Source organism: Stegostoma tigrinum, chromosome 18 (genome assembly GCF_030684315.1).
Source record: "Stegostoma tigrinum isolate sSteTig4 chromosome 18, sSteTig4.hap1, whole genome shotgun sequence".
NCBI classification, from domain to species: Eukaryota; Metazoa; Chordata; class Chondrichthyes; order Orectolobiformes; family Stegostomatidae; genus Stegostoma; species Stegostoma tigrinum.
The window spans coordinates 19970407-19982415 of NC_081371.1; the positions used below are offsets into that span (position 1 = coordinate 19970407).

Consider the following 12009-nt stretch of genomic DNA (forward strand, 5'->3'; position numbering starts at 1 on the left):
GTTAATATTGATTTCAAGTGCTACTTAAAGAGAAACTTACATTTTCATGATCATTGCTGCTAGAACTGTAAAGAGGACCTCTAAAATATTTCAGGAGACTTTCTGGGATGGCTTATTCAAATCGAAGCAGTAATACTTATTTCAGAAATTGAGCTAAAAAGAATCCTTTCTGTTCTAATCCATTTTATTGGACACCTTAGAGGCCTTAGAAGGAATCTACCTTTCCTTCTGTGAATATAGGATACTCCCTTTCCCTCCTGTTCTAGACCTCCTTCTCCAATGCCATATCCAAAAAACTTGTACACCGTAACTTTCAGTTACTGAGCTGTTGTGAAATATGCTGCTGTATGTCAGCACCCCCTTTTTAGTTCCTACATTATCCAGCAATGTGCTGCTACGTGCCAGCATATCTTCAGTGAAAGTGTTTGTGAGGAGTCCACATGTACTATGTACACTTAAGTGCTAAATTGCAAGTTTCTGGTTTAACATTTCCAGGCAAGTTTAAATTATGCCAACTGAGAATTAGGACCGAAGATTTGTGTTAAATCCAGAGCCAGTCATTTTTGCATTGCATACTATATTTGGCCAAGATAACACAATACAATACAGCACAGGAGCAGGCCCTTCAAGCCTGCACTGATTTCTTAATCTTTATTAAGACCCGTTACTTATTGCATGGTTTCAATTCCTCTGTTCTCCTCACATTCATGCCTATCAGACACACGTTTAAATGTTGCTAATGTGCCTGCTTCAACCACCTCCACTGGCACCACATTTCTCCCTTAACTTTGCCCCCTCTCACCTTGAACCTGTGCCCTCCTGTAGTTGACCTCTCCAGCCTGGGATAAAACCTCTGACTATCTACTTTGTCTATGCCTCTCAGAATTTTGTAGACCTGTATCAGGTCATCCCTCAGCCTCTGTCTTTCCAGTGAAAACAGTCTGACTTTATCCACCATCTCCTCAAAACTGAAACCCTCCAGACCAGGAAACATCCTGGTAAAAATTTCCTACACAATCTTCAAAGCATCCCTTTTCTTCTGGTAGTGTAGTGACCAGAAATGCACGCAATCCTCCAAATATGACTGGACTAAATTTTTATACAACTGTAACATAATTTGCTAGCTTTTATGTTCAATGCCCCAGCCAATGAAGGCTGTATGCATTCTTGTCCACCTTATCCACCTGTGTTGCCACTTTCAGGGATTTGTGGACCTGTACACCCAGATCCCTCTATATATCAATGCTTCTAGGGATGCTGCCATTTATTATATAATTCACACCTGAATTTGGTCTTCCAAAATGCACCACCTCACATTTGTCTGGATTAAACTCCACCTGCCATTTCTCTGTCCAAATCTATAATCTATCTTTATTCTGCTGTATCCTATCTGCAGAAAACTATCTATCTATAAAGCAACAAATGCCCCAGCACTAATCCCTGCAGAACACCACTAGTTACTGATCTCCATTCTGAGAATCACCCTTGCACCACTGCATGGCGTCCACTATGACCAAGATGGTTTTGTATCCATCTAGTCAGCTCACCCCATATTCCATGAAATTCAACCTTCTCTACCAGCGTGCCATGAGGTACGCTATCAATGCCTTGCTAAAGTCCATGTAGACAACATCCACTGCCCTTCCATCAATCATTCCTGTCACCTCCTCAAAAAACACCATCAGGTTGGTGATACATGATCTTCCCCATGCAGACCTATGCTTGCCTATCACTACCAAATCCATTCATTTCCAAATGTGAATAAATCTGTCCCTCAGTATCTTCTCCAACAGCTTCCCCACCACTGAAGCCAGGCTCACTTGTTTATAATTTCCTCAATTATTTCTTTTGCCCTCTTAAACAAAGGAACAACATTGGCCTTTCTCCAGTCCTCTGGAATTTTGCCTGAGGCCAAAGACAATACAAAGATATCTGTTAAGGCCCCTACTATTCTCTCCCTTGCCTCCAACAGTATTCTGGGATAGACGCCATCTGGGGACTTGTCTAACATAATACATTTCAAAGCACCCAACTCTTTCTCTTTCGTCATGTTGACCTGCCCAACAATATTCACAACATTTTCCTAATCGTAACATCCCTCTCTTTGGTGAATACGGATGTAAAGCACTCATTAAGGACTCACCTATTTTCTCTGTCTCCACACAAAACCTCCCTCCTTTATCTTTTACCCTAGTGTGCCTACTCTTTTCCTATCTACCCTCTTACTGCTACTATATAGAGTCATACAGTCATACAGCACAGAAACAGACCCTTTGGTCCAATTAGTTCATGTTGAACATAATCCCAAACTAAATTAGTCCCACCTGCCTGCTCCTGGCCCATTTCCCTCCAAACCTTTCCTATACATATATCCATCCAAATATCTTTTAAATGTTGTAATTGTACCCACATCCACCACTTCTTCCAGATGTTCATTCTACAAACAAACCACCCTCTGTGTAAAAAATTGCTTCTCATGTCTCTTTCAAACCTCTCTCCTCTCATCTTAAAAATGTATAAAATGCCTTGGAATTTTCCTAAACACTGCTGACCAAGGACAATTCATAGACTCTTTTAGCCCTGCCAACAACCCGTTAGAGCGTCTTCTTACTTACTCTATATTTTTCAAGGACATTGTTTTTAGTTGCATCAATCTGAGGTATGCTTCCTTTCACGGGAAAATGCCACATTCTAATCAACTGGTCATTAAAAGACTCTCACATGGCAGATGTGGATTTAACTTCAAATGCTGTTTCCAATCGACATTCTCCAATTTGCGCCTAATTCGGTTATAATTAGCCTTTACCCAATTTAACACCTTCATTCAAGATTCACTCTTGTCTTTATTCATAAGTATCCGAAAACTTATAGAATTATAGTCACTATTCCCAAAATGCTCCCTAACTGAAACCTTGATCACCTGTATGGGGTCATTTCCCAATACCAGGTCCAATATGGACCCCTCCCCATTGGACTATCCATATTCTGTTTAGAAAAACCCTCCTAGACACACCTAACAAATTGATTCCAATCCAAACCCTTGGCACTAAGGGAATCACAGTCACAAGTAAGTTAAAATTACACACCACAACAACCCTGTTGTTTTCATATCTCTGTGACAGCAACATCATAACTGCATTTATTAATCAAGGCTCCACATTCATTTGTCTTACCTGTTATACTTCTTGCATTGAAACATAATGTGAATAATTTCGAACAAGTAAGCAATTTCTGCTTTATGATGTAATTATTATTAAGCAGTTTATAAAGGAATGTTGGTAAGGCCGCATCATTTTTTTTGTCTAAGTTTCAAGAATATGGATCAATAAGCAATAGAAATACATGTCCAGGTCATACCCAATATGATGGCAGAGCAGGCACACTCTTCTTGTGTTGAAATTGTTTCACCACTTTACAAGCAAAGGGAGAAAAGGAGGTTCCCATAGTATTAATCTGAAACATACATTATTGCCCTTGCATATAAATTTGGGCCTCATGCCCATTTGTGCTCAATTTGCAAAACAGAATTACCCTAAATAGAAGCCCAGGAAAACATGAACAACATCTAAGCTTGGGCTGAAATCAGGCAAGCAACATTTGCTTCACATTAACAGCAAATAAAAGCCATCACAAACAAAACCATTGACCACTCCTTGACTTTCAGTCACTGAATTCTCCGCTATTGACATCCCATGGTTCAGTATTGAAATGAAATTCAATTGGACTGGCCACATAAATGTCATGGCTACAAGTGTCAAAGATTGCATGTAGTGCAGTAAATAATCTTATGGCTCCTCCAAGTGTCCACAGAATTTGTAAGGCGCAAGAGTGGAATACTTTTCATTTCTCTGGATAGGTGCAATGCACCAATACTGAAGAATCCATTTAGGACAAAATGAGCTGCTTAGGCAACACACCATCAACCGGCCTAACTATTCACTTCCATCCCTGTCCCCAGTTCCCCCCCCCCACAAGTATACAATGACTGTGGTGTGTACTATCTACTGGACTGCAGCAAGTCTTCCAAGACTTCTTAAGTTGCATGACTGAAACCAGCAACCTCTACTTTCTAGCCTGCAGGTTCCTGAGAATATTATCACTATCAATATCCTGTCTAAGACACATACCATCTTGACATGGGCTTGTATTTCTATTGTTTATTGATCAAAATTCTTGGACCTTAGACAAAAAATAATGACGCAGCCTAACCAATGCTCCTTAAGGGACCATTGGCTATGTCCAAAAAGCTAAGTTATTAAAAAAAACTAACTGAATATGATTTCAGGAGAAACTCTTTCTGAAACCACTGCAGAGCTTAAGACGATTGCTGAACCCCGTTCAGCCTCCTTCCAACTGCCTACATCATTTTGACAGCTTTTTTCCTTTCTCATTGTTTAGCAGATTGATATCTGTATGTTGAGACGTTAATAAAATTAAAGAAGTTTATTTTAAATCTCTAGATGAACAGAAACACTGGTTTCTACTTTTCCCTTCTGGATCATTTCCCTATCCAAAAGGCAATCATTTGTTATTACAAATGAGCTGGTGAAACCTGGACCCGAGTCCCCTGGCTCAGACGGACAGAAACTACCATTGTGCCTCAAGAAACCTCATTTACAAGAATGTTTTGTTTTCTTTTAATATCTAGAAATGCTGTTGCATACAACTGGACATCTTTTCCCCTTCAACAAATCATCTGTAATGTCTTTTTTCATCTATTTTCATCAGTAAATCACGCTTGTTTTCCAATTTACATGGAAAGTCCATTCAGGGCAATGCAGACCACCAAAAGTGAAGGACAGGTAGGTAGAGAGGGAGGGGTCTAATCAAAGTGGATTTGGAAAGGGTAAGAACATAGCTCTTAAATACAAAGTTGAATGAACACTACATGCTTTCAATCAATTCTGGAAATGTTCTGGTCTACCCTTAAAGGGACCTGCATTTCAAAGACTGACACCATAGCCCATTTAAGGGTTGTAACTGTTGATGTAGGCTAGTGTCCTGTCCAACAAGCATCAACAGCTCAATAATGTCAGCCTACCTATTCCATTCAGACAGCCACAAACTACTTTCTAAACCAGTGGCTTTGGTCATTAGTGAATGAAGTTCAATACATTATGTGAAGCATTGTACACAAGAAATTTCAGTGTATATCAAGGAGCTTAGAACGAAAAATATGCATTACCTTTACCATGTTGCAGTTGCCTGTGTTAGTGCCAAGTACCTCACATACTTGGTTTTCCCTGGCCATGTTTATACCATCTGAACAATGCATTTCTTCAAGCTTTACCCAACAGCATTCTTCCTGTGCTATTCTGTAATGAGGAATGTGACAATTTAGTCTTCTTTCAAAACAGGAAACAAAGGTACAGTCAGCCAAGTCTCGGAAGTATTTTGTAGCTACAATTATATTAATGAGGCATGCTAACAATTGATCAATGCCACATGTTACTCTGCAAAAGAGAAAGATTACTAAACTGAAGGAAAATTTACCCACAGTAGCTTGCAGAAAGGAAAGAATATTGAAGAGCTAAGAAAATGGGGAAAAGAAGATGAAGCTCTCAAATTTGAGGAAGGAATTTGAGCTGTAACAAATTGGGGAAAGCAAGAAAACTACTAAAATTAGTTTTAAAGTCAGCTGTCATTTTCTGACCCCTTTTTGCAGTTTTCCTGAGTCATACAAGACTGGTATCAAACAGCCTTTGTCAATGCCACTGAGGAACCAGTCATCAGGAGATCAATCAAAGCAGCCAAGATTATAAATCCCCAAAATCTCTCTCTTTGTGTTTGGTGTTGGAGATAATCAAATGTTAGCCTAAGAATTCTTGCCCAACACATACAAAACCCAAGCAAGAGTTAGTGAGAACTTCCGATGCCGGAGTCAGAGATAACATTTTGTGGAGCTGGAAGAACACAGCAGGCCAGGCAGCATCAGGGGAGCAGGAAAACTGACATTTTGGGATTTCTGAAGAAGGGTCCCAACCTGAAATGTCAGATTTCTCGCTCCCTTGATGCTGCCTGGCCTGCCGTATTCCTCCAGCCCCACATTGTGTCATCGAAGTCTAACAAAGACTTTTCATTTTCAGGGACCATTGAACAATTCCACTTAATGTAATGTTTGGACAAAGTCAGATAGATTGTGGCTTTGTATGTTTGTGTAAAACTAGTAAAAGCAAAACAGCTACTCGTTTGAAATCTCTTCTCATTTTTAATTCCATTTAAATCAATATAACACAGGCCATGGATTCATTAACTTGAAATTTACACTGTTTTACAAAGTCAAAATCCAACCCAGTAGATTTGAAGTGTAGTAATTTGGCGAATCTAAGTTAAAGGATATTTGGCCATCTTCACTTGCATTCTTCAAATGTTTCCAGCAAACAATCCTGTTTAACATAAAGCCCTAAGGCAATTGTTAAAATTCACTTCGAAAAGGTCAAACCTCAAAGGCATCACTCCAGGGTTCCACTGAAGTTTTAGGGTTAAAGACAACCATTTCCTGAAAAAGTTTAGCACAAGCTTTTAACCTCATGGCCTCCTCCTGCTCCAGCTTCTATGTTTCTAAGTTTCTTAGTTGTTTTGACTCTGCACATTCTAAATATTATTTCCTGTTTTTTCTAATCTTTGTTTTTCTACTCCATTGTAGCACTTGTGGTATTTCCTGTATTTCTCAATGGTAATATCGCCTCCTCCCACAACCCCTCATCCTGTCATCAGCAACATTCACATTCACATTCACAGTCAGTGGTTTCATCAGTGTCAACATAAGTCAATGGGAATTCTAACATTCTTACTTTTGAATTACAATCATACTGTATAAATCCAATAACTATGAATTGGACAAGGCCCAAAAATGGGCATGGAGGCTGTGAAGCACCATTAGTGCATGCCTATTAATTTCAATAAAGACAGTAACTTTGTGTTGAACATTCATTTCAAAGATTTCTTCATTCAACCAACACTTAGTACACTGTTGAGTGACTGCATATCTCAGCAGAGGGTACAGAATTAAAAGTTTATTACAAGATTAAAGAATCCAGCAATACTTATAAATCATCTTATTTCTTAAAAGGGAGATGCATTTTGATAAAAGCAAGTCCTACTAATGGTGATTTTTGTAGTTTTCAGTTGTTCATTGGATGTGTGTTTGGCTTGCGTGGAGGTAAGTAAAGCCTGGGTGTTGACCTGGAGCTACAGTTAAGCAGAGAAGCTGTTAGTAGCTGGGCTTGATTTGTAAACTCAAGTGCAGACATTTTGTGATTGCAGTAATACTTTGAAGCACTGTAAATAACATGTGTTAGTGGCTATTGTTGTCTCTGCATTACTTTCCAATATGTAAAATATGCAACAAACTAACAAAAAGGCATGTCATTTGCAAGAAGAACAATAAATAGTAAAGTATTACAAATTGAAAGCTCAAAGTTCTTTGTTGCAGCAGCATGGTGCAGAAAATAAATAGCAGGAGGAAGGGCAGCTATCTACAGGGCTAAGAGGATTCAAGAGAGATATTATAAAGGTAATGGAATGCAAACACTCTAGCTCTAAGGGCATGGATATAGTGCTGTAAGTTTCCTGATTTTACATTGGTTAGTGAATGCATTTTTAAATACTTTACAATAAAATCATTAGTTTCATAATGCTCACAAGCCTCCCTTCAATCACATTCCAGCAAGCTGTATCAACCAGGCCATGTACTTCATTTTCATTGGTTTATCTCATCCTCCCGCAATGAAATAACTCCACCGAGGCTAGTATCCTGTCACCGAATAACCCCTCATTTACATACAAAAATCCTTGACACTGATCCAGCATTCTTAGAGCCAGCTCTCTGTGTTCAGGATGTTTGGCAGCTAGGGCTCCCTGATTGTAATTGATTATCATCCATTCAGGGAATTCATGTTATATGATATCCACCTGGCTGACCCCATTACAGTCACTACACAGACTCGGCACATCTGCAAGCCTTATACTTATATCTCACAGCTTGCTCAAGTCAACCATGACAGCGTCATCACTCAAACATACTGCAGCACACGCACAGGCATATTGTCCTCCCTCTTGGATTATTAGGTGGCATACAATCACAGGCAGCAGCAACTAACCACACAGAATAAGTATAGCTGCTCTTTCTGATTGATAAGAGGATAGTCAGTCATTACAGTGGCCATCACTGACGCTGTGGCAAATGGCAAGAATGAAATCATTGCACAAAACAATGTCATAATGACCGAGAGAGCTCCCAATTCTGAGATGATACAAGTCTACAACTTGGTCTTCCAGGACTAGAGCCAGATATGGTCTTGCTGCAGGCCATCTGAAGATCTGTGACCTTCTGCTGACCATAGTGAAGCCAGTTGAACAGCACTGCGTAGAAGCAGTAGGCCAAGCAAAAACACATAGCGGGAACGCTGTAAGGGAATGCACAAAAGTAACAAGATGACACTTTACAAAATATTGGTTTCTTTTAATACATTAGGTTTGGATTTTTTGCTTTGCATTTGGCTTTTTTACTTTTTACAAACTGTAGTCCAGGACAAATCAATAGTTACTTGTAAATGAGAATTAATTAAGGAAAGTGACATGCCTCACTGTGGTAACATGCTGAATATCCAGCCCTAATATTCCTAAAAGCATCGCAAAATGTAAAGATTTTATTGCTTAAACAAAGTCCTCAATTTATGTGTCTGAGAGACTCAGGTTAATAGAAAACATGGACCAGGATTCACTACTAAACAATATTTACTATTTAAAGCAAATGAGTTGATTCTAACTACGTAAACAACAATGAACTGTCAATACAACTATTGATTACATTCTAATTCTTTACTAAAAATCTACTACACACGCATACTGATAGATAATGAAAAATGGTATTATGGTGGAGGGAAAGAAAAATTGGAGCAGCAGTTCAATGTTGCTAGTCCACTGGAGTTAATAGGGTGTTCTTCTTGTTTCCCAGGACCTGCAATTTTCTGATCTTTTACTTCATATTCCTTCACTTCTTTACAGGTGGCACAGAGTGCCTGATTCACAAATTGTAAAGTCTCTGACTTGTTAGTTAAAAGCAATAACTTACTGCAACTGGTGAGTGCAAATAACTGGTTTTGATCAGGCTTTAGGCATTTAACTGGAGAAAAAAAAGGGACCATCTGCCTTTTCAACTTGCTTCTGCCAGTCTTGATCACACCCACAAGTTGTTCAATTACCCAGGAGCCAATTAGATAGTTGCTGTCAGGTTGATGGCCTTTGGTGTCCACAATTGGCCACAATTCCATCAGCAACCTGTAATTAGTTGGACCACACTTTGTATACATACCCTTGTAATTGTTTAGCGCCTTTCATAACTACTGGATATCCCAAAGAACTTTACAGCCAATGGCATACTTATGAAGTGTTGTCAATGGTATAACGTAGGAAACATGGCACTTAATTTACACAGAGAAAGTTCTCATAAACTCTTCTTAGAAGATCTCATAGCACTAGCTTGAGATCTATCTGAGAGAGCAGGCAGTTTCATATTTCAGCTCAAAGACAGCAGCCCCACAAATAATAGCATTCTCTCAGTATTGCAATGGAATTTCAACTTTGAGTTTTGAACTCAGCTCTCCGAAGTGGAATTTGAATCCATAACCTTCTCATTCAGAGGCAAGAATGTTATTGACTGAATCACATCAGCAGTAAGTCAAAGCTTGTGCGGAGCATAAGCACTAACAGATCACTTCCATCAAGTGACCTGTTTCTGCACCGTAAATTCAATGCAATTCCACTCAATTGTAAGGTATTGCATTAAAACAGCAGTTCCATCAGGAGGCACAGATTTTTAAAAATGTTTGAAAATATACCTGCAAAATGGTTCTTCCAGTGTATAGGGCAAAGAAGCACAATCTCCTTTCTCAGATGCCCATTCGAGTCCATTGGAACAGCAGGCATTGATTGAACTCTGCACTGTCACTGCAAAAAAGGAAAAAAAATGATGATTCGACCTGAAAAAAATGGCTGTCTTGGAACATGCAGCAGTGGTTACTTTGTTCCTCTCCAAATATACATTAATAAATTTGCTTACCAGCCAGTATTTCACATTTCAGTAGTGCTCCAATCATATCAAGCAAGGTACAAAATGTAAAAAATGAGGTTTTTCAAAGTGTTATCTTTACGATAACACACATCCCAAGGCACCAAGAATAAGAAGCAACATAAATGATATATATGTCGTGATCGATTATTCATGGTAACACTTAGTATCATGTACTTACATCAATGATTGACAAAACTGCAAATGGGGATGGATATAAATGGATAGATGACAACTAATAAAATAACCTCTTTTTAAGGTTAAAATAATCAAAGTTAAATGTATTCTTCCATTTTTAATGCAAGTTACAATCTGGCACCAGTCTGACTGATATTTCTGTTTGGGAATCAAGGCATTGACTTGAAATAGTGTTTGATGCATTATACTGACAACTACTATGTTGATCAAATGAGGTATGATGAGATTCTTATTCCTCCAGGCATACAGGTGTGGTACATTTGGTCATATATTTTACAATTGCTAATGTGGAAAACTTTCAGAACAGAAATTTGCTTTGATCAGACGAGTTATGCCTTAGGCTTCAGTTTGAAAATCTGTTCATTATAAATAGGATCAATTAAATGTCTACAGCATTATGATCTCCACAGAGACCACTAACTTTTAGAAAAGAGAGAGAGAGAGATGAATCTCCCAACAAACAATAGAAGGAATTGCAGGACATGATTTCACAGTTGAAGACTGCTAATGTAACAAACAGACTAAAGTCAACATAGACTTAACAGGTAACTAGTGCATGAAAAAAAACAGAAAAGATTTTCCCCATTAGTTAATTAACACAACCATTGTACTTTAAGCCACTTTCCCAGTGGACACGTGGCCTTAAAGACTCAGTTTCAACCTCGACCCATCTTTTCAGCAAGCTCCTTTGTCCTTGCCACACCAGGATAGATATTCCAATGTCCTCTGAATGCCATTCCACTAAGTCTTCTGGGCATCCTCGAATGACCATTCAGCAGCAAAATCCAACATAGCAATTTCTCATCCATTAAATTTCCACAAGTCCCATCTTGTAGTACAGAAAACTGGTTCTCACCAGCATGTGAATAAAAGCAAAGTATTGTGGATACTGGAGATCATTGACCTTCTTATGGCATTGTTTGTGTCTCTTTTGACACAGCAATGACTCATGTAGTAATTGGTGTGCAGGCTGGCTGAGTCTCATGATGCAGTCTCCTCACACAGTCAACACAGAAAAGACCTTCCTCTCCATCAGCCTGCACACTAGCTCTCTAGATCCCCCAATCACAGTTTAAGGAGCAGTCCCTGACTTGCAGCATCTACAGCTGGGCTTTAAATGGTGCCAGAGGTGTATAAGCCAAGTCAGATATTCTGTCTTTCAACCCACATGTTTCCCTCAGAATTGCACCCAAGAGCTTGAATGTTTTAGTAATGAGGGGAAAAGCAGAAGACTGAGAGAGAAAAAAAGTTCATCCCAGCCCATGGTAGACTGGAGACCTTGAAAATTACTTGCCACCTACTATGTCTGCAAATGGGCAAATCAAGCCAGTCAAAACAATCTAACAAGTAATTTAATATAAACTGTATGTTATATATTCTTAACCCTTCTGTAATCTTTAATGGTTAAGTATTTTGTCTTGAAAATATTAGAAAGCTTAATCCAAATCAGCAAGCTGAGTGTGACAATTAAGATCTAAATTTCAGCTTGTACACATTCTTCATAGGCCCAATTGAGTTTCTTGCACTCCTGGCTTATTTCACTTTCTTTCAATCCTAAAAGGTCTTTTGTTTCGCATTTTGCATACAGTGTACAAGTTTCCATTGTCTCAGTTTAAAAAATTGCACCATAGTCTTGCATTCTTCACATTGCATTTTTAAAAGCTTTATTGGATTTTGCACTGTCTGGACCCTGAACTAGTATTTGTGATTGGTCCAAAAGCTCTGCAATTTGTTTGGTC

At 38.8% G+C, this 12009-nt stretch overlaps 1 protein-coding gene across 4 annotated transcripts in view; it reads right to left on the reverse strand.

Moving 5' to 3' along the window:
• Positions 1 to 12009, reverse strand: part of fbln1 (fibulin 1) — a 182305-nt gene that overhangs the window by 125021 nt on the left and 45275 nt on the right. For all 4 annotated transcript variants that reach the window (XM_048548646.2, XM_048548645.1, XM_048548648.1 and 1 more), the window contains exons 3-4: positions 9843 to 9951; positions 5186 to 5315 (exon numbers count right to left, since the gene is read on the reverse strand). In XM_048548646.2, the coding sequence (XP_048404603.1) occupies positions 5186 to 5315; positions 9843 to 9951 (239 nt within the window). The remainder of the gene's footprint in view (positions 1 to 5185; positions 5316 to 9842; positions 9952 to 12009) is intronic.